Raw genomic sequence first — 24,120 nt, forward strand, 5'->3', positions numbered from 1 at the left:
GAAATATGTCCCTGTGTGAGAATCACTACACATAATGACAGATATTAATAACTGGACTGAAATGGGCAAATAAATGTTACAGGAAGAAAAAGCTGAGAAACACTTTCAGAATAAAATACTGACCCTCCAGCTAAGCATTTAAGGGCCTCACAATTTAGTGTCAAGTTCATATCTTGCTAACCTTATTTTCTCCTAATCCTTACCCACTCTCATTCTTATTTTGCATCCTTTGCCCATGTGCTTCCCACCTAAAATGCCTTCCATGTAGTTCCCTCTCATAGTCCAAACCAGCCATTCAAGTCCAGTTCAAGTCCTGCCTTTTACAGGAAGCTTGTTCTAATCACTCCATTACTATGGCCCTTATTATCACTCATTAAGCACTATGAGCTCTTTGATGACAATACTATCATACCTTATATGCTTATAGAACCTGGTATCATGCATATGCACTATAATGAATACTGAAAGATTGAATTAACTGCAGTTTCTCTAGGTCAGAGAACTGACACACACAATGGTAGGGAGTATATTCTCATGCATCTAGATGTATCCTTCTTTTTTTTTTTAGACAGAATCTTGCTCTGTCATCCCTGCTGGAGTACAATGGTGTCATCATAGCTCACTGCAACCTCAAACTCCTGGGCTCAAGCGGTTCTCCTGGCTCAGCCTCCTGAGTAGCTGGGATTACAGGCACACGTCACCACGCTCAGTTAATTTTTTCCATTTTTAGTAGAGACAGGGTCTTGTCTTGGCTCAGGCTGCTTTTAAACTCCTGACCTCAACAGATCCTCCCGCCTCGGCCTCCCAAAGTGCTGGGATCACAGGCATGAGCCACCGCACTCAGCTGACTTATCCTTCTTTATGATGCTCACAAAGGATACCAAAAAAAATACTCTGAATCCTACGCCTTCCACTACATAATAAATAACAGGTACATGGTAAAGAGGCAGTCTTTCTAACTGTAGAAGTAGAGCCCTTGTGGCTCTATGACTAATTTTCTTTCCAGGATTTTGTTAGGTACTTATTATTCCTTTGTCTTTTGAGGTGTTATTCTATTAACTGGCTCTAAAAAAAGGGGTTCTGGGATCTCTCAATAACAAAAGATTCAAGATTTATACTTCATCCCCAAGTTGGGATTAACGCTCAGAAAACACGAGTGTCAAAGAAACAAGGCAGGTAATAGAATGGTGATACAGTAGCTTCTCCCTAGGCTACTCATCTATTTACATGTAGGGCTTCTCCCTAATCTACCAACAGGTGATCATTTGATAGTCTATTCATAAGACGGGGAAAATAAAGAAGAATGGGAAGTTGATTTTTTTTTTTTTTGAGACAGAGTCTTGCTCTGTTGCCCGGGCTAAAGTGCTGTGGCATCAGCCTAGCTCACAGCAACCTCAAACTCCTGGGCTCAGGTAATCCTCCTGCCTCAGCCTCCCGAGTATCTGGGACTGCAGGCATGCACCACCATGGCCGGCTAATTTTTATATATATATATATATATATATATATATATATATATATATATATTTAGTTGTCTAGCCAATTTCTTTCTATTTTTTTAGTAGAGACGGGGTCTCACTCTTGCTCAGGATGGTCTTGAACTCCCTGATCTTGAGCAATCCTCCCGCCTTGGCCTCCCAGAGTGCTAGGATTACAGGCGTGAGCCACCACACCTGGCCGTGGGAAGATGATTGAATGGAAGATTCCTTCATCCATTCAACAAATGTTATTGAGTGCCCACTACGTGTGGAGGCACTGTTCTGGGCACTCAGGATATAGACCAGGGCACAAAACATATATCTTTGTCCTTATTGAGCTTATGTTCTAGCAGGGAGGAGACAGACCATAAACAATAATTATAATAAAATAAGTAAATTTTACGGTAATATATTGGAAAATAGGTGCTAGGGAGAAAAATAAAAAGTAGAGCATGGTAAAGAGAAATGGGAATGCCAGGTGCAGAGGGGCAGGGATATGGCTTACAACTTTAAATACAGTAGTCCGGGTAAACCCCATTGGGAAGGTGACATTTGAACAGAGACGTTATTGTAGTCTACGTAGTGGATGTAGTCTATGTAGATATGTTCCCCAATTCTCTGACATACCTCCCCTTAAGAGATGGACCTTAATTACCCTCCCCTAAAGTGTGACCTGGACTTAGCAACTCATTTCCAACAAAGAGGATACAGCAAGACAGCGATGGAATGTCATTCTGAAACTAGGTTATAAAAAGGCTGCTGTTCCATTCAGTCTTGGTCTCGCTTTCTCTGTCTCTTGGATCACCGGCTCTGGAGGAAGCCAGGGCAATGGCATGGGAGCAGCCCTATGGAGAGGCCATGTGGCAAAGAAATGGCACCTCCTGCCAATAGTCACTCGAGAGAGCTTGCAGACCTTACAGTGACTGCATTACCAGCTGACATCTTGGCTGCCACTTCATGACAGACCCTAACGCAGAATCACCCTACTAAGCTACTCCTGGATTCCTGACCCTCAAAAACTATACAAGATAATAAATGTTTGTGATTTTAAGCCATTACGTTCTGGGGTAATTTGTTACACAGCAAGAGATAATAACTGATACAGACTTAAAGGAAATGACGGAGTTGGCCACACAAATATCTGAAGATAGAGCATTCCAGGCAGAGGGAACAGCCAGTGTAAAGGCCTAAAGGCAGGAGATACTTAGAGTGCTAGAAAGACAGCAAGAGACCAGTGTGGCTACAGTGGAGAGAGGGAGGGAGAAAGTAGCAGGAGATGAGGTCAGAAAGGTAATGGAGTCCAGATCACGTAGGGTCTTACGGGCCATCATAAGGTCTTTGGTTTTTACTCTGTAAGTGGAATGTTAGCCAGTGAAGGGCTTTGAGCAAAAGAGTATCATGATGTGTCTTATGTTTTAATAAGATTGATTTGTTAGTAATAGACCAGCAAGGGGTAGGAATAGCAGCAGGATACCAGTAAGAAGCCTTCTGCCATAATGCAGGTAAGAGATGATAGTGGCTCAGACCAATGTGGTAGCCCCAAAGCTGAGATTATGGGTATATTTTTAAGGTAGAGTCAACAGGATTTCCTGATGGACTGGATGTAGGATGTGAGAGAAGGACTGGAGTCAGGATGACTCCAAGGTCTTTTGGCCCAAGCAAGTGAAAGGATGAGGTTTCCATCAACTTAGATGGGAGAAGGCTGTTGGAAAAGCAAATCTGGAGGCAAGATTGGGAGTTCAGTTTTAGACATGTTGAGTTTAAGGTGTCTATCAGACTCCCTCATGGAAAGGTTGAAAAGGCAGTCTGGAGTTTTAGGATAAAGTCTAGAACAAAGATTAAATTTGGCATTCAATTGCTTCTTGGCCTTTTGGCTAAGATCAAGTGTAAATTTGGAATTCATCAACAGATGGTATTTAAAGCCATGGCACTCATTAAGATCAATAAAGGAGTGAGGGGGGAAAGATAAGGGCACCAACGACTGAGTCCTGGGGTACTCCAACATTAAGAGGTAAGGGATAACCAGCAATAGATTCAAAGAAAGAACAACAAATGAGGTAGGAAGAAAAACAGAAGAAGGTTGTGGTGTGGACACTATGTTAAGAAAGCATATTGAGGAGCAGGGATTGACACGCATTGTAATAGAAAAACCTAAATGGGAAAGGATCAGCCAACTCAACTGTCCTCTGCCTTCCTACCTTTCCTTTTCACATCTGTATCTTCCCTTATGACAAATTCTATGGTAGAGGTATGTATAGAGGGCTGTGGGAATAGCAGGGTAGGGCAGAGGAAGAAGAGCAAACTAAGGAATGCAAAAATTGTCACCAAAGACTCACAAAAGGGACAAAGCCCATACAGATTTGGCACGTTGAACAGGAGTTTGCCATGAAGACAAGAAAGAAGAGAATAGCAGGCAAATGAATAAAGATATGTACAAGCAGCAAGCTGTCAGTGCTTCAATATGAGAAAAGTGCAGGGTGCTACAGTAGAATGACAGAGCATCAGGCTGAAGAGGTCAGTAGGACCAAATCATGAATGATCTTGTGTGGCATGCAAGGAGTTTGAAATGTATCCTGCAGGCAACTAGGAACTATTAAAGGACTTTAAGCAAGGAAGCAACATAATCAAGCTTCTGTTTCGAAGAGATCACTCTCACATAACTGCAGATTCAACTGGAGGAGAATGAGGACCATTAGGGAGATAAATTAGGGGACTGTTGCATGGTCAAGCCAAAAAAGGGAGGGAGGAGTAGCTAAACTAAAGCAACAGAAACTGGAATAGAGAAGAAGGGCAGACTCAAAAGACAGGTGGTAAGTTAGGCTTTGGAAGTAAGGACAAAGTGGAAAGTGGGTGACTCCCAAGTTTCTAGCTTAGAAAACTGAATGGATGTCACAGGACAGGTGCCCACGAAAATAAAATTAAATTAAAAAAACTGAATGGATGGCTGGGCATGGTGGCTCACACCTATAATCCCAGTACTTTGGAGGCTGAGGTGGGAGGATCCCTTGACCCCAGGAGTTTGAGACCAGCCTGAAGAACATAGTGAGACCCCCATCTCTACCAAAAAAAAAAATTTTTTTAAATTAGCCCGAGGATAGCTTAAGCTCAGGAGTTTAAGGCTGCAGTGAGTTATGATCACACCACTGTACTACAGCCTGGGAGACAGAGTGAGACCTCCTGTGGAAAGAAAGAAACGAAAGGAAAGGAAAGAAAGGGAAGAAAGAGAGAAAGAGAGAAAGAGAGGGGAAGGGAAGGGAAGGGAAGGGAAGGGAAGGGAAGGGAAGGGGAGCGGAGGGGACAGGAGGGGAGGGGAGGGAAGGGAAGGGAAGGGGAGGGAAGGGAATAAAGAAAATTGAATGAATATGGTACAATTCCCCAAAGTAAGGAATATAAGGGATAAGGGAAATAGGTTTGGGGAGTAGATAACTCATCTTGGACATGTTTAGGATGTGATATATATGGGATATCCAAGTGGAAATGTCAAATATGCAGAAAGAAATACCAGCCTGAAACGCAGTGGAGATATAAAATTGGTACTCAGTGGTGTAATGATAGTTGACACTGGGGTCTGGATGAGACAAGCCAGAAAGAAGGAAAGTGAAGGGTGAGAGCACCAACGACACAAGCTTGGGTAACACTAACATTTATGGGGCAGGTAAAGGATGGAGTGCCAGCCAAGGAAACCAAGTAAAACTATCTGTGAATGAACTTAACAGGATGGCAATTTTCAGGTTAAAGGGCTGCCCATCTTCTCCAGGTGTCTTTGATATAACCTCTAGCTTTATAAGAGCAGCAATGAATATCTTCATAGCTTGAAGTATCTGCTCCAGAATCAAGCTGCAACCAGACAGGGGATGAAGATAGTAACTAAAACTAGACAGGATATAACGACCATGGCTACATTTAGGATGCTGAGTCAAATCAACGTTAACTATAGCCCCCAAATTTCTTGGCTAAGATATTATACTGAATAGATTATTTAAGTCTTATAAGGCATTCGGAAGGCAGCACTAGGGATGATTGCTATGCTGAATACTCTCCTCTGAAGAGAAAAAGAGAAAACTGCAAAATCTAGCTCTCTCTACTAAGGGCCCCCTCCCAAAGGAAACCAACTTCACACAACTGCCCAGGTTTTGGTGTCAAGGGCTGATTCCTAGCCAGGGGTTGCCAGCTGTAGAGGGCGGGGCTCTATTTTGGGCTGCCTCCTGTCCCTGAGCCTGGCTGCGTCTGGTTTGAGCAGCATGCAGCCCCAGTGACTCACACACCCATGCAAACCGCCTGTGGCTCAGTGGCATGGCCTCGGAATGCCAGCCTTAGGCCAGCTCCCTCCTCACCCCATTACACTGGGATAAATAAATAAAGAGCCCGCCAGCAGCCGCACAGCCTGATGGCAACCAGATGGAGAAAGTGAAGCAGGGGCAGGGCCAGGGGGAGGAACTCCCTCCAGTGGACTAGACTGAGAATGGGCTATGCTAGCCCATTCATCCTAAACTTCCTCTTTAATACAGTTCCTACTGCCATATGAGAACAGTCCCCAATTCCCTGACTCTTCTTCCACTCCTAAAGGTACCTCTCAACCCCTAGTCCTAGGAAGGGCTCTATATAGGGATCTTGCCCTGTATAAGGATCATGCCAACAGCCACCTCACCCAGCCCTGATATGAACTGATATTGCCAGTATTTTCTCCGTATAGTTAGGCCACGATTGATTGGCCCCCTTGAGTTCCTTGGAAGTGAGAAATCAGAGACTCTTAGGGGAAGGGGAAAAACAAAAGGACCAAATGTAGGAAAGTAACCCGTGTTCAATTCTTATTTTTCCTAACCTTAGTATCCTAGAAACCTGTCAGTCCTACTGCTCCCTGTGCCCTATGTCTACAACCTCTTCCCTAGCAATAATCCCAATGAGAATTTTCAAAAAGTGACCCCAAGCAATGACCGCATGGCCTCTGACATCAGCCCTGGCCCCCCTGCGCCTTCATCCCGAGCTCTCTCCCTGGTTTGTTTATCTTCCTATTCTGTGTTGCTTATTTTGATGGCACATCCTTTCAGTTCAGTTCTGGGTGACCCCATGACCCATCTGTGTCCTGTTTGTAGGACCCCGGGCAAGCAGAGTAACTGAAAAGATACAGTAATCATAAGAAGTTCTACAGCTCCCATAGTAAACCTTCCAGTTCTAGCAGCTATGCAGGACATACCGAGGACAGTGCAGTGACCACAGAGGTCACAAGAATTCCATGTTACACTAGCCCTTATGTCTCCCCTAACTGTTGTGTACAACCAGTCAAAGCAGTGAAACAAAACAGGTATGATCCTAGACTGTGAGTCAAGAAATGTGGGAAGTCCTACACATACAGCTACAGCTACATGACCTTAGGCAATTCACTTAACCTCTTTGAGGCTCAATTCTTCATCTATAGAATGGAAAGCTACAACTATCTCTCAGATCCTTTCCAGATATAATAAATTCTGTAAGTCTATGAGGTTGCCCCAACCAGAACCTAGAGGACCAGTACTCTTGAAGTAGTTGGCTCCAAAAAACCCTTCCTGTGCTAGCACCTGGATTCTATTAATATATGCTTTCTCATTCAATTCTGCAGGGCTCCCTCCCACCCCAATAGTATGAAAGAGATGAGCCTCCAATTTTACAAATGAGAAAATAGTAGCTCTGAGAGAAGTGATTTATCCAAAGCTGCAAAATAAACCATGAGAATAACTGAAGACCCCAAATACAGGTCTAACAAGCAACACTATATCCACAGGCCACATTGCTATAATTTGCATAAAATCCCCCTAGCATATATTTATCAAAATATTCATCCACAAACTTATTGAGAACCTACTACTTACTTCTAGGAACCATGCTCGGTGCTGGGGCTATAGAGATGCATTCAGCATGGTCCTTGCCTCAGAGAGTCTGTAGATCAGTGGAGGAGAAAGCCATAGTCTTGTAGACAGACAGTAATATTACAATGTTATAAGTGGTAAAACAGAGATATAAACCAAAGTACTATAGGAGCAGGGAAGAAGAATTATCTTTACCAGGAGAGTCCAGAAAGGTCTCCCAAAGAAGCTGAAGCTGACATTTAAAAGATTAATACAAGTTTACAAGGTAGATATGGCCAGGGTATTGAGCAGTTTAGATAAAGAGAAGAATGTGTATGTAAAGGCAAGAGAAAACAGCACTTGGGGAAATTAAAAGTCATTCCATATGGATGAAGCATAAAGTACACAGAAAAAAACGTCAAGAAATCAAGTTGGATAGGTATATAGACACTCGATCAAGAAGAGACTTCTCTGCTCAGCTAAGAATAAGCCATACATTGTTTAACTAAGTGCATGAGGCAGGGAACTAATACACATCCCCAGCCTACGGTAACCTCCCTTAATACCCAGACTTAGAGAGAGGGGAAGCTGTCTGAAAGAAAATTGGCCTAGGAAGCCTTTCTCTGTCACAAGTTTAGGTTTTTGTTTTTTTTTTTTGAGACAGAGTCTTACTCTGTTGCCGGAGTAAAGTGCCGTGGCGTCAGCCTAGCTCACAGCAACCTCAAACTCCTGGGCTCGAGCAATTCTACTGCCTCAGCCTCCCGAGTAGCTGGGACTACAGACATGAGCCACCATGCCCGGCTAATTTTTTCTATATAGATTTTTAGTTGTCCAAATAATTTCTTTCTATTTTTAGTAGAGACGGGATCTTGCTCTTGCTCAGGCTGGTCTCGAACTCCTGACCTTGAGCGATCCACCTGCCTCAGCCTCCCAGAGTGCTAGGATTACAGGCGTGAGCCACCGCGCCTGGCCTACAAGTTTAGGTTTAATGGTCTCTCCTTCCCCTTAAAGACTTGACACCTATTCTGATTCACCACTTAACAATCTATGTTCTCCTTCTCCAGAGTTATTAATACAATTGCTTCAGTACATGGCTGAGCACCCACCTCACACTTTCTGCTCTTAGTGTTCAGACCCCAAGCCTTCCAGCTCAATGTACAGAGCAGAACAGAAGGTTCCAAATCAAGAACACCTACTTTATGTCTAGCCCTATGAAAAGTGCTAATTTAGGGTTCAGAAGAAGTATGAGATACAGACCCTGTCCACAAGGAGCTTACAAATTAGCCTAGAAGATATAAATATGAATAATCTATCTATATATATTATCACAGCATTATTTACTTACATAATAAAGTACCAACTTGGGTAACATACATAATTATTAATAGAAAAATGGGGCAATAATACTAAGTAAGGTACTAACTGTATAACCACCAAGTCCCAAAAGAGTTAGAGAGGAAGAAAATCAACACTGACTGGTATTATCAAAGGTCACTATTATTAATACTCCCCGTTTTGGCATTTTATAGATGTTTCTTTTGGCCAAGCTCAATCCTTAGAAGGGAAACCTAGGCAGGAGCTTCTGACAGGCCACAATTATCTACTCCCCATTCATTCCTTTGCCAGGCCCCTTGTATAAACACTGTGATTTTCCACAGCCTACTGTGCCCACAAGACAGTCCCCAAATGGTAGCCTGAGCCTTTTACCTTCCTCTACTGTTGGATGCTGAAAGGGCCTGGACAAGAAATAAGGACTACCCTTCTGCTCTACAGTCCAGACCTTGTGACCAGATTTCAAGAAGAAAAACTTAACAACTGGTCAACCAAGCTTTCCAAGGTTAGAGAATTCTAAATGAAATCCCTAGGTACTTTAACATACATGTTTTTTAAGCATTAATCAGCCCACTCTCACCTCTTATATTCCTTCCCCCTTCTCCCCCCATCCTCCCTATGTACATCTCAAGCTTTGTCAGACTTTGCATAGGCAACTGTTTCACACAAAGGACTTTCCAACCACACAAGCCACCTAATACCCAAAGTACAAGTTGCCACTCAGGCACCTGGAAAGACAAAGTAAAGCAAAGTTGTACAAGGAAGTAACAAATACCCTACCTCTACCATAAATTGTTCCAAGAAGGAATTTTCTTCAAATGGCTCCGTCTTCAATCGATCTGTAATGAGAAGGAATACAGAAAAGAAATAGGAGTCTTAGGATGAGCTTCTTACCTATGAGATGGAAAGGGAACAGAATCCAGGACTTCCTGGGAAAGAGGAGAAAGATGCAACATCCAGGCACCTAGTCCAGTGGAGAGGGGTTGAGAGTACGTGGGCAAACAGGGAGGAGAGGGCAATCAGCAACAAGTGGCAGGTTCATTGGCAGCATCTGCTCTAGGAGTTTTTCTTGCCATGAAGACAAAGGTCAAAGTGAATTTTTATTCTGAAGTTGGAGCCATACAACTTCCTAAATTCCCAAGTTCATGTTGCTCTAACACAATTTTGTACAGCTGTTGGCCCCTTTACAAAAGTCTTTCCTTGTCATTGCCTAGGGCATATCGGACTCAGTTATGTCTTTTTTGGTCACTTGGGCCCTAGCCAGATACTCACGGCAAAGAAAAGTATTGCCTAGTATTAAGTGTCCAGTTCCTGGTCAGCATCCAGCACCCTCCCTGGGGGAAACACCTCTGTAATGCAAAAGAGTCTCCTTCTTTCCTCCACCCTTTGACTATCTATGCCACTCCCCACCCAACTCCTCCAAGAATGTCTTCTCACCTCGGCTCAGTGTAGCCCCACTCTCCTGGTAGTCCTGGATCTCTAGATCTTTCATACGGAGCAATGTTGCTAGCTCTCTCACTTGGCACTGCAATGCCAGACTCATGCCCATCAGGGGACAAATCAAATGTTGGGAGACCTTTGAGGGAAGAGATATCAATTAGCCAATACATTCTTACAAAGTACTCCCTAATACTATATTAGGTACTAGAAAGAATATTGAAGAATAAGCATTTTCACAGAAACTTGTAGTTTCATAGGCAAGCAATCCATTTACATGAATGTAAACACAAATATAATAATTAAATAAGGAGGCCAGGTGTGGTGGCTCAGGCCTGTAATCCCAGCACTCTAGGAGGCCCAGGGAGGAAGATCGTTTGAGGTCAGGAGGTCAAGACCAGCCTAAATAAGAGCAAGACCCTGTCTCTACCAGAAATAGAAAAAATTAGCCAGGTGTGGTGGCACGCGCCTGCAGTCCCAGCTACTCAGGAGGCTGAGGCGGGAGGATCACTTGAGCCCAGGAGTTTGAGGTTTCAGTGAGCTACAATGACACTACTGCACTCTACCCAGGGTTGACAGAGCGAGACACTGCCTCAAAAAAATAAAATAAAATAAGTATATTAAAGAGGTTCACAGGTTTTCTTTGTGGCTCAGATAAAGCATAGGAAGAATAAAGGAGAGCACCTATGGAGAGATAATGTAGAGTTGTAATTTAAAGAGAAGGATGTTATACAGTTGACAAGAGGAAAGTGTTGACTTAACTCTCAACAGAGGCTGAGAGATAAAAGCAGAAGATCCAAGTAACCCTCAAGAAAGTAGGCATGGCAAAAACAAAGTATGCTAGCTGGAGTATAATAGAAGACAAAAATCAATAAAAAGTAGAGAGCTTTGAAGGTGAAATTAGATTTAGACACTAATTAAGAGCCATTTCAAGGCTAATGATAGCCCAGAATGAGCTCAGAGTTTTGTTCCCACAAATGCAGCAGAGTCTAAGGTTATTGTTGTAATAGAAGCAAGCAAGCCATCAAGAGACTAGCCTAGAAAGGTATAAAACAACCCCCTCTATATACACCTTGCTTTTAACAAGAGGCAAGAAGAATGCAAGCACAGCCATACTGCAGTACAACTAGGGTGAGGCTCTCATATGTTAACATAGAGCTCTATAGAATAACCATTTAATTCACCTACACAAGGTGTCCATTAGCTGGTCCAAAAAAAACTCTAAAAGTATTAACAATAACCTATTTGTGGGTAGGGGATGTTATTAGAGTCCATTTCCCTTCCCCCAAGGAGATGAACTAAAGGAAGCACTAAAAAGAAGAAATGCCCTAAATCAGAGGTCAGTACATTTTTTTCTGTAAAGGGCCAGAGAGTCAATATTTTTGGCTTTGTGGTCCATACAGTCTCTGTTGCAACTACTCAACTTTGCTATTGTAGCACGAAAACAGCCACAGACAATATGTAAACAAATGAGGTGGCTATGTTCCAATATAACTTTACAAAAACAGGCAGCAAGCCAGATTTGGCTCGTGGCCATAGTATGCCAACCCCTGCTCTAGATCTAAAAAGGAGCACTTTAGACAAGATACCCCACACAAGCCTGAAGTAAGGAAAACGAACTAGAGTGTTCCCATAAGATGTACAAGCCAGACTCATCTGGATCAGGATTAGGCATTTGGACTCTTCAGACTTTTGTGTTTTCATTTTCCATTAATTTTCTAGGTAAAAGTTACTACTAAAAACTCTAATTGTGTTGTGGCTCAAATTAAGAGGAAAAGCCTTTTTTCCACCTCTCTTTAAGGATAGATTAGAAAAGACTGAATGTGGGGAGGTAAAGGGGAGGGGAGGTTAGTGGCAACAGCTTTTGTATCAGCACCAAGACCCAGGAAATGCAGGGGTCCTGGTACAGAGTGGAAGGCCAGAAATCAAGTCCAGCTATAGATAACAGGCACTTCTTTCCATCACACGGCACATGTCAACCTGGCACCATCTCCCAGCTCCGGTCCTTAGTAAAAACTTAAGCCTCCAGGAAATACTGTTCAGAATGTGGCAGAAGTTCAGCTCTGGAAAGATTTATTTGCTCTAGACCCAATCTTCTTTCCTAGGACTTGTTTTAAGTTTGGTCCTATTCAAGGAAGATCAGGAGGAAAATTCGGCAAATACTATATGTCAGCCAATGAATGATTGACGGGTTGAACTGAAAATAAATGCCATTGCTAACCAAGGAGCAATACCATCCATTTGATGGCAGCATTCAAATAACAAACTCCTAAAGTTAATAACCAGCTTCTCTAGGGGGAGGGGGTTGGGGGGTGGAGAGGGAGGAGCACCTTAATAGCAATTTCTTTGAGTGATGATAAATACAACATGAAACATGATGAGGACCAGTTTTTAATTAATGCCATGTCTAATTAAATATGATAATGCCATACTAGGCAACTGAAATTATCAGACCCCAATGTCTACATAGTAAATAAATAAATAAAATTTTTATCAGTAAATATTTTAAATGCTAAAATAATTTCATAGGATTAGGTTATGTCACTCTGAATTATTGAAGTATAATTCATCTCAAAGTTACATGAACACTAAAATAATTTCCCTTAGATCAGATAGCCTTGTTCTGTCATCAGACTTGAATGAATGCTGAGTAGAAATCTTGAAAATATATGTTAACGGTCATAAGAAATACTGGTTAAAATGTGTAAGTAGATCAAAGCAAATCCATAGATACTATAAGGAAAAATCTTGAAGTGCTTTAGGAGGTAAGGGAAATTTCCCTTCACTTAAAGACAGCAATATATGAAGAAATACAGTTCATCAAGTCAATTCAACAATTAGGCACCTACTGGGTGCCTAATATGTGCTCTGACCCTATGAGGCCTCTGCCCTCAAAGAGCTCACACAATAAAAGAAGTCAGGAAGTGTGGTGGATATAGAAGCAGGAGTTGCCAATCCTTCTCAGAGGAAAAGCTATTTATAATTTTCCCCCAAAGTCTTCAGATTTCCCATAGGAATGTTCACGAGTCATGGGCAGGAGAGCAGAATGACAGCTCTCAATCTCAACATGACTCATGATGGGTGATATAGTGAAAGGGTAATAGACTGGGACCTAAGAGACCTGGTTGCTAGTCCCGATTCTGACAGCACCTAGATATGAAAATGACTGAATCTCAACTATTTTCATGGTCTTTGTCTTTTTTATTTTTATTTTTTTGACAAATCTTAAGGACAATCTTTGTCTTTTTAAAAAAAAAATTATGGAGTTGGAATATTTGCTGTCACACACCCACTATAATTCTGAAGAGAATATTACATATGTTCTCTTATTTAATCCTCACAACTCCACAGTTTCTCCATTTTGCAGATGAAAAAACTGAATCATAAAAATTCAGTACTTACCCAAGTTAATACAAGTAGTCTGAAAGTGGTGGACCTGAGTTACAAATTCAAGTCTGCTGGTTTCAAAGCCTGTGCTTTTCTAACCACTAAGAAACCTTTGGATGTGACTCCTAGGAATCATAAAATGACCAAAGAGGTGACAAATCTAAAAGTCAAAATATGGAATATTAAGAATTATATTAGGCCAGGATCAGTGGCTCACACCTGTAATCCTGGCACTCTGGGAGGCTGAGGCAGGAGGATCGCTTGAGGCCAGGAGTTCAAGACCAACCTGAGCAAGAGCAAAACCCTGTCTCCATTAAAAATAGAAAAAATTAGCCAGGCATGGTGGTGCACACCTGCAGTCCCAACTACTAGGGAGGCTGAGGCAGGAGGATTACTTGAACCTAGGAGTTTGAGGTTGCTGTGAGCTAGGCTGATGCTATGGCACTCTAGCCTGGGCAACAGAGTGAGACTCCATGTAAAAAAAAAAAAAATTATATCAGATACTATTAGATACTAGAAAAAATAGATAACTAGAAGGAGGAAGAGATGAAGTTTGCCATAAGTGGAGATGGGCTCAGTTTTAGAAATCACAGACCTGAAGCCCTAAATATGCCATAACATTGTGCAGAGACTTATAAACCACTAATTTATTAACGTGAATACATTATGTTGTAGAGGGTTTGGGGAAACAGGTACTCTCCTATTCTCCTGTATGGCTAGTAGGAGCTAAGCTTCATAATGTCTCTGAAAGACAATTTGGCATTATGTTAACAAGACTAAAAGATACATATATTCCTTGACCCAGCTATTCCACTTATAGGAATTTACTTACATGTTTACATGCAGAAAAAGCAAATATAAGAATATTCACTGTGAATAACAACAAAATACTTAGCTATCCACTAATTGCAGATCAAATATATATTAATACATTCATTAGATAAAATGCTATGTTGCCATTAAAAATACTAAGGTAGGGCTGGGCGTGGTGGCTCACACCTGTAATCCCAGCACTTTGGGAGGCCAAGGCAGGAGGATCACTTGAGCCCAGGAGTTCAAGACCAGCCTGGGCAACATAGCAAGATCCCATCTCTACAAAACATTTAAAAATTAGCCAGGTGTTGTAACGCATGCCTACAGTCCCAGCTACTCAGCAGACTGAGGTGAGATGCTCGCTTGAGCCCAGGAATTCAAGGCTGCTGCAAGCTATGATTGCACCACTGCAGTCCAGCCTAGGTAACAGAGTGACACAGTGTCTCTAAAAAAAAAAGATAAAACTAAAATATATATATATATTTATGTATATATACATAAAGGCAGGTCTTCTCAATGTATTGTTATAAATTATCTCTACATTCTATAATTAAGTGAAAAAGCAAGGTACTGAGAAGTATGTACAACATGATACCATTTATGAAAAAATATATATACAGAGATATGTATTTGATTGTATGAAGATACACATACAGTATATACATATATATACACACATATATATACATAGACATATATAGCTTTCTTTAAGAATCTACAAGACACTGATACCGGTAGTTGCTTTAGAGAAGGAAAACAAAGGACTGGAGAAAAGGGGAGAAAGGAGACATTTTTTCACTGTATATATTTAAATGTTGTTTGAAATGTTTGCCTTTTGCATGAATTATCCGTTCAAAAGAATTAAAAACAAGAATTAGTAACAAACGAAAATTATGACTGTGTGACCTTACAGACACACACATGAGCCTGAAATAGTATCCACCTACATCTTTGCTAACGTCCACTGGCTCTAGCTTTTTCCCTGTAAAGCTCCCTCAAGATCAGGGGTTTCCCTGGTGTGCATTCTTCTTCTTTTAATGGAAAGTATTTTAACTTAAAGCACAATTGTAATCAACTGTTCAAAGGTAACTTCTCTCCATGGCCAACCAAGACTCATCTGTCTCTAAACACTGTTGTCTTTTTCCTTATCATAGCTCCTCAATTAGAGGAATGTGCCTGGAATAGCTAGTTTTTCTTTACATATTTTTTCAATTGTAATATCACTATACAAGTGTTTCTTACTGTATTCTTTTGAAAGAAGAAACTATTGGAGCCCATTAGCCAAGGAGAACTGCCTCTGCAATCACACTACGTATTCTGAATTTCTGGGTCCATGTAACGCAAAATGAGACTAGCTATTGTTTGGGATTCCCAAAGGCTGCCCAAATGTATTAGTCCCAGAACAAGCATTATTGAGGGAACACTGCCCTCTGGTGTCACTGAGAAAGTGACAGGAGTTCTAAAGGAAACAGGTAAATTCTCTAAAGCAGATGGAAAATTTCACAAGAAATTTAATTAAAATCAACAGATGTGAGTGACTACTATATACTAAGCACTGTTGATAGGCCTTAGAAATTCAGAGATGAATGAGAAATAGTTCTCCCAGCATTCAAGACTGGCTTTACTGGCTTCCAGATCAAAAGTATATACCAGTGAACAATTTCTCAAAAAGTCTTCCCATCCAGTCATCTATCAATGTCAAAGTGTCACACCACCTAAGGGAGACTAACGAGGGGAGATAGCCCAGCACTTTGGGAAGCCGAGGTGGGAGGATTACTTGAGGCCAGGAGTTTGAGACCAGCCTGAGAAGCACAGTGAGACCCTGTCTCTACAAAAAATAGAAAAATCAGCCAGGTATGGTGGTGTGGGCCTGTAGTCCCAACTGCTAGGCAGGCTGTGGCAAGAGGATCACTTGAGCCCAGCCCAGGAGTTTGAGGTTGCAGTGAACTATGATGATGTCACGGCACTCCAGCCTGGGCAAGTGACAGAGCAAGACTGTCTCAATAAATAAATTAATTAATTAAATAAAGAAGGGAGATAGGAAATGATGCCCATTTGTCTTCAGATCCCTCTGCTGATAAATCTATACCCTGAGGCCTCCCATAGAAGACCTTATCCTCTAAGTACTACTCACTGAAGCCCTGTTTGTTATTCCAGCAAACTAGTTCTTAATGTCCACTCTAAATTTCTCATAAAATCTCCCGGATCACATAAAGCTATGAGTGGGTGCAAGACATAATCCTCCTAGTCCCTGAAAATGGGCTTCCAGGCCAGACCAATCTAGGGTTCAAATTCTAGCATAGGGCTGGGGAACCTGCAGCCTTAAGGACACATGTGGCCTTCTAAGTCCTTACATGCAGCCTTTTGATTGAATCCAAATTTTACACAACAAATCCTTTTATTTTTATTAATACATTTTTGTTTGTCTTTTATATTTTTATTTTTAAAATGAATGTATTTATACTCAATGGTCTTCAGAGAAGTGAAAAAAGGAGAAAAAAATTTTTTAAAAATAAAATGAACATATTTAAAATACCAAAGAATAAAATAAGTTTCAACGAAATAATCCTCCCAGGTTGACTAGCACAATTAGAACATTAGTAAGCCATAAGTGCTAAATTGACAACTGCTATGCATAGAATTCAGTTCTAACTTTCCCTGCCTAACTGGCGCCACTATCACACAAGGCTGGTTGCTGAGAGTTTATGGCAGTCGAGTACACCAGTCTGTTAGCTTTTGACAACGGTGTACTGTGTTTGTTTGAAGTGGAATTTGTGAATAGTTGCACAGCTTGACAGTATTTTTTAATTCTGTCTGCTTAACAGCCCATCATGTCAAAGAAGAGAGAAAGCTAAAGGAAGAAAACAGATTTTTAAATGAGGATTGGGAATTGCAATATTATCTTGTTTCTGTTAAAGATAATTTGCTTGCTTTGTGATACTGCAATATCAACATCAAAGAAATTAAAGCATTAAAGAAATTCAATGTTCATCAGCATTATATTAATAATGCTCATAAGGACCACAAATATTTTAAATTAGAGGGCAAGGCATGAAAGGTTGTATTGCAGAAATTAAAAGATGAAAAGCAAAAGCTAAGACAATTCTTTCAAGCGGCAGTAAGATCTGGAAATAAGGCCACCAAAGTAACTTATAAAATAGCTTATACACTCGGGGGGAAACTAGGGAAGCCATTCAGTGATATAGAAATTGTGAAAAAGAACGCATTGTCAAATTGTAGGATGCTTAGATCCTGGGCAAAGTACAAACAACTGCCTCTTTCAAGGAGAACTATAATTGATCGGCAGCATGAATTAGCCTTCAGCTTAACGGAACAACTTCATGCAATACTTCAAAAGGAAAATATTTATTATTCAATCGCTTTGGATAAATCAACTGATACTACTGATGGCGCAGACTTTATACTTCATTCGGGTTGTAACAGATTTTCTTTGATGCAAAGAGTTACTTGCTTTGGGCACTCGTAAACAGAACATGGGGGGTGGAAAATAGATATCTTCAACAATTTTTAAGATAAATGTCATGAAGTTGGACTGAATTTGGTAAATTTAGTGAGTGAATGTACAGATGGTGTACCTTCCATGACAGGAAAACATGAAGAGTTTATTGCACAGATAAGAAAACTATTAACCGATTCAGACGCTCTCATTTCTTTTCATTGTATTTGCATCAGCAAAATCTCTGTGCTAAAGCTACTATTTTAAGTGACACTTCGCAACAAGTTATAAGTATTGTTAACTGTATTTGTGTAAATGCAACACAGCATCCTCAGCTTTGTAACATGCTAAAGTTGAATAACGATGTAGTCAGTGTGGATTTGCCGTATCATTCTAAAGTGCATCGGCCATTTCAGGTACGGGAGTTAGCCAAAATTTTATCTCTGGGAGGACAGATAGTTAAATTTTCTGAGGAACAGAATCAGCAATGTAAATTATTAGAAGAAGATTTCTACAGGAATGTAGCATTTCTGTGTGATATCGTGTCAAATAAAAACAACCTGAATATTTCTTTGCAAGGTAAAACCAAGCCTGTATGTGATATGTGGCAAAAAATCCAAGCATTTCGAAAAAAGCTATCTTTTTTCAAAACACTTCTTCTTCAAAAGGAAATTTCTGATGAACATTTTCCCCAGTTACCAAAGGTTACTGATAAGCAGGATGATATGTGTGAATCATCTGAAGAATACGCAGCTTTTACAGATCTATTAATTGCAAAATACGATGAAAGGTTCACTGACTTTGAGAATCATGACATCGCACTCCAATTAGCATTTCAGCCTCACCTAGTTGCTATCACCAAGGCACCTAACTACAGATGGTACTGACTGAGCTCTCAGTAGATGACATTTTAAAGTCATTGTTTTATGCTTAAAAAGATCCAACTGAAATAAGGAAAAATGTAGTAGAATATCCGCACTTTTGGCAACATGCCCAAAAAATGCTTTCTTGCTTTTCAATCATTTATTGCTGTGAATCTACATTCTCCTACCTAACCCAAATCAAGATGCCCTTAAGGTCACAAATGACTGATACCCATCTAGAGGATCAACTGAAACTGGGGACCTCCATGCTGCAACCAAATCAAATGCTTTCCAACAAAAAGCAGATACAACAGTCATTAAAAGGTCAGTTAACTTTAAAATTAACAGTTTTCATTTTTTGAAATCATTAAGTACACAATAGTTAGATTTTTACAAAATAATGTATATTTTTAAGTGTATCTAATTGAAATTTCTGTAATGCTGCCTTATTTGATTCCAGCTAAATTAATGCAGACTTCCAACGTAAAAAGGCTCCCCGCCCCTGTTCTGGTTCATTCATTTATAAGCTGATGACTTTGGACAAGTTACTTTCAATCTCAGTTTCCTACTCTGAAAAACAGGGATAATAATACTTATCTTGTAGGACAGTTATGAGGATTAAATGATGAGATAATGTTTAGAAAGGAACCTAACACTGGTACATAGTCCACCCTGTTACCAGAGTGATCTTGATAAATCAGAAATTGGATCATGTCAAATCCCTGTGTGAAGTTTTTCAATGAATCCCTACTACCTTTGGGATAAAATCCAACCTCATTAGACTCCTTCAAGATCTGTCCACTGCCTACCTCATTTCTCATTCCTTCCTATCTATACTTCAGTCATGAGTTCCTGAACTTGCCCTACACTTACACATCTCTGCACCTTTTGCCTAGAATGACTTTTCTCTTTATTTTCTCCCAACTAGTTCCTATTCCTCTTCAAAACTCAGCTCAGAAACTGTCTCTTCAAACAGGTTTTCTCTAATCCTCAACCATCCTGGGCCTAACTCGATCACAGAATTTACCATACTGTATCATAATTTCCTGTCTTCTCATTAATTTATGAACTCCAGGAAGAGGCTATATTGTTTCAAGTCTGAATACCCAACAATTAGCTCATAGTAGATGCTTAAAAATTTTTGATAAAATAAATGAATAAAGACTCCCGTAAGGAGTGTAGACTCAAACTCTGCTCCTTTTACAAGGAAAGGATATACCAGACAAGAATCCTTTTTGCCCTCTGTCTAGTTAAGGAAAGTTTCCTGATTGGAGAACAATTTCGAATAGGCTGTACAAAAAAATAAGAGCACCTAAAGCTTCCTCTCGAAGTAGCTGGCCTCCCTCCTGCCACCCCATATTCTAATTGCACTTACCAGGGAAGGACTAGCTAGGGTGCAGTGGAAATTCCAATAGAAGGGGAGACCAGACAGCTCACTCCGCACCCGTAAAATCAGTGCCTCTGCCTCACATTCACAGGAGAAGGTAGCTTCACTAGGGTGAGCAGTGTCCATCAACAATGGGCGAAGCAGATTATCCAAATGACAGAGAAAAGCCGCAGGGGGAGCAGTCAGCCGCTTGTTCAGCTCCTAGAGAGACAACAGCTATACAGAGTAAGGGTGATAAAAGGAAACTGACTCCTTCATAAGTAATAGCAAAGGAAAGCCCTGGTTAACATGAAGACAATGGGCATGCAAGGAAGGGAAGGGAAGATAAAAACATCAGAACCCAAAGAAGAAAACAAAAAGAGTCACAAAGATTAACTGACCTACTTCACAATTCTACCTTGGGCAAGACCAATTTACAGAAGGCCTATATAGATCAGATAATATAGATCACATTATGTATTATCCTGCATATAGTACAGAAACTAACTCTCTTTCTCATCAACACATGCCTGCCCACACACAAGAAAAGATCCCAGGGCTATGGGCAGAAGTGCAGGGTGTTAATTGGAATTGTCTCAACCCAGTTCAACTTTGCTTGGCAACCTATGGGCCAGCAAGCTGATGTGAATGTCCCCTGACCTTCACTAGGAAAGAATGGTATCAGCCCCCCACCACCCGACAGCAGCACTTCTCTTTATACTTACCTTGGCTCGCTGGCTGACCACATTAGTGTCCACCTGTTCATGCCACACCTGTTGAAGATCCGAAACCAGCAAGGCATATCCTTGCTTGGTGATAAAAGCCTTGGCCAAGAGGGAGTTCTCGGCTAGTTGTAGCCATGCCCATGGCTGCATCAACAGGCCCTGCTCCAGTTCCTCCATCTGCAGGAAAGTTCTAATTTAGCAAAGTGCCTCCAGGTTCATGCAGGCCTAGAGAAGGCACCACTCAAAAAGCTCTATATCAACTAAAAATCTCCTGAAAATCCTCCCTGATAAAACAGAAGGCATGAATTTATGTTCCCCAGTATATAACCAGTTGAGCGCTCACCTTACTACCTCTTGGCTACTAAAAATCCATTAATATTTAGAGTCTTAAGGGGTTTTTTCCCCCACATTAAGTTCCTAGAGGGTACAAAACTCTTTCTTCCATAACGTTTAAGCCTCAGCATATTGCTGTTAGTATTTCTGCTTTCTAATAATAAAACAATGTGGAAACCTAAAGCGCACTTGTTGCATCTTTACCACATTTTTTTTTCTTTTTTTTTGAGACAGAGTCTCACTCTGTTGCCCAGTCTAGAGTGCCGTGGCATCGGCCTAGCTCACAGCAACCTCAAACTCCTGGGCTCAAGCGATCCTCCTGCCTCAGCCTCCCGAGTAGCTGAGACTACAAGTGTGTACCACCATGCCCGGCTACTTTTTTCTATTTTTAGTAGAGATGGGGTCTCACTCTTGTTCAAGCTGGTCTAGAACTCCTCAGCTCAACTCCTCAGCTCAAGCAGTCCTCCTGCCTTGGCCTCCCAGAGTGCTAGGATTACAGGCATGAGCCACCTTGCCTGGTCTCATAGTCCTAATAAACAGTCAATGCTACCCTTTCCCAGAACTAGAAGAAAAGGAATAGTTCTTATGTTATAAAACATCAGAAGTCATAAGTGTCATGGCCAGGAAATTCAAATTATTTGATCATTATCTAAAAACAAAGCTTTGGAAGCTCTCAGGATTAAAAAAAATCCCTAAAACAGAGGTCCTTTTTTTTTTCAATTTTATTCTCACAAGTGTTGAAAAAAACAGAGGTTCTTAATCCAGAGTCAATGCATGTGAATCCTCTGGAATTATATGAAAATTTTGTGTGTACATGCACAAAATTTTGTGTGTACATGGGATGGGGAGAGGAGGTCCACAGCTATTAGCAAATTCTCAAAGGGATCAATGACACACACAAAAAAAGCTAAGAAGCTCTGTGTCCAGGAGCAACAGAAAAGACCCACGTCCCATTTCAACAAGGGCCTGAATGATTAGGAAGTCATGAATACAAGGCACAGCATATCACAGAGGTAAAGACACTGAATTAAGTTCCACTTAACTCATTGCCCCATATCCCACCCTAGGGCACTGCCACCAATGGTATCATGCCCTGTTGCACAGCCTGGAGCCCCTAGAAACTAACTTTTCTACCTCAATAGCTAAAGTAGTAGCCTTAACCTAGTAAATATTCAGTAGATACGGCTGCTTGACAGAGTTTGATTATTTTTCCTGGGGTGGGGAAGGGTGACCAAATCTCCTTCATTATTCTCATCTACAAATACACAATGAAGAGAAGCACGGGGGCTGGGGGGCAGAATCTAGAATATAAAGAAAATAATGAAATTCCTTGTTAAGTCTAATTCACACAGTGATTTCCATCTCAGTAAGCCATCATTCTAACCATAACCTAGTTTTTGAAGCACTGCCTTGTGACCTAACTCAACCTGCACAGTAACTACACAGGTGTAATATAACTATGCAGGAGTCTCAGACTCTTGTGTTTGGAAGATGGTATTTCCCTCCCATTTCCCACGTGCTGTTCCCAGAAATGGTCTTAGAATGATTAGGCTAGTCTTCACTGGATAAAAGTTCCACATTGCCAAAGGTCACCAACGCAAATTAAAGTCGCCAAACCCTTTTTCTCCCTTATAGGCACTCCCCAGTGTACACTTTAAGAGTCACCAAAATTGGGTTTATTATTCTAGTCCACTCCTTCAGAAAGCCTGGAAGCTCAGAACCCTCAAATTAACGGGATTTTTGTAGGGTGGGGGGCGTGGAGGGTAGTTAAAAATGTGACCAGGAGCAACTGGCCCTATAAAAAGGTCTGACACATTCAGCACCAGACCGGGTCTGACTGCTTCCACCACTGAGCCTCTCGTTCTGTGGCTGAGGCCCCTAAATTTCCCCTTTTCTTTCTTCCTTCAAGGCTGCCTTTAATATTCACGTTAACCCATTCACGCGTTTAGTACTCTTGAGTGAAGTGGAAGAGGCTCTGGCGGGGGAAAGCGGGGGTCAAGTCCCCTGAGAATCGTTATCTGCACCAAGTTCCGCTCCTCAGCCGTGAGCCCCTCTCTGGGGACAGTTCCTCGGACACTCTGCAGAGGGCAGCAAGGCCCCAGAGACCATCAGGCTGGGCCGCGCCCTGTCACCCTGGGAAAGGGTGAACCCTCAGTCCCAGTACCACAGCCCCACCCAGGAGCCCCGCCTGGCGTCCAGCTAACATCCCCCTGGCTATAAGAGGCTTCGCCGTCCGTCTGCTGCACCGGCTGCACTAAGGTGCGGCTCGGGACCCTTCAAGGGGTAACAAAGCCAACCAGCTGCAGCTTCGTCGCATCAAGCGGCGGGCAAAGAACCACCTCACCGAAGCCCCACAATACCCGCCTTGACTCCGGAGGCGGACTGCGCACGCGCGGCCTGTGCGGCCCCGCCCACTCCTGGAGGCCTGCCCCAGATCCCCGGCCGCGCGCGGTCCCTCCTGGGAGAAGGCGCCCGCGCCAGGCTAGACCCGCAGGATCTGAGCAGCCCGTCGCCGCCCGGCTCCGGCCCCGACTCGAGCTCGATCCCACCTACCGTCGGCTGCCGCGAGAGCTCCCGCCCTCCTCGCGGCAGGCACGCCCGCCCGGGTAAATCGAAAGGCCTAGAGTAGAGGCAGATTCCCCCCCACACTGGAGGCGGTGTCTTGGGGCACGGGGGTGGAGCCCAGGCCTGGAGTGGGCGGGGCTCTGGGCCCGGAAAGCGGATTAAAGGAGCGCCCAGAGCCGAGGGCCACAGTGGCCGCGGGAAGTAGAGAGGCCTGGCAGCCCGCCAGTAGAGAAATTGAGGGTAGTGGCGCTTCTTGGAGTCACGCTGGCGGAGTAGAAAGAATACCGGAAGAAGGTGCAGGAGAGGGGAGCCAAGGTTTGTGTTTGTCGAACTCAAGTTACTTCTCTTCCCTCCCCTACCTGTCCAGTTTTGTTTTGTTTTAATGTCCTCAGTGGCATTAGAGTCTATAAGAGAGGCATTTCGCAGGCATAAACTTCGTAGTCTGACATCATTTACCTCTCCTCTGTCCACCCCCACACTTATGCTCCATCACCACTGAGAAACTTGAAACCCCTCGACTCATCTTGTATTTTGTACAACTC

At 42.1% G+C, this 24,120-nt stretch overlaps 1 protein-coding gene across 2 annotated transcripts in view; it reads right to left on the reverse strand.

Moving 5' to 3' along the window:
- Positions 1–24,120, reverse strand: part of NHEJ1 (nonhomologous end-joining factor 1) — an 83,070-nt gene that overhangs the window by 58,103 nt on the left and 847 nt on the right. The window contains exons 1-5 of one of the 2 annotated variants that reach the window (XM_012642559.1): positions 23,567–23,715; positions 20,681–20,857; positions 19,965–20,177; positions 10,070–10,208; positions 9,413–9,471 (exon numbers count right to left, since the gene is read on the reverse strand). In XM_012642559.1, the coding sequence (XP_012498013.1) occupies positions 9,413–9,471; positions 10,070–10,208; positions 19,965–20,177; positions 20,681–20,857 (588 nt within the window). In that variant the 5' untranslated portion in view covers positions 23,567–23,715. Of the gene's footprint in view, positions 1–9,412; positions 9,472–10,069; positions 10,209–19,964; positions 20,178–20,680; positions 20,858–23,566; positions 23,716–24,120 lie in introns of those variants that run through there. The other variant, XM_012642560.1, reaches the window with a different exon arrangement.

This window comes from Propithecus coquereli, unplaced genomic scaffold, assembly GCF_000956105.1.
Source record: "Propithecus coquereli isolate 6110/MARCELLA unplaced genomic scaffold, Pcoq_1.0 Scaffold18, whole genome shotgun sequence".
Lineage (NCBI taxonomy): Eukaryota > Metazoa > Chordata > Mammalia > Primates > Indriidae > Propithecus > Propithecus coquereli.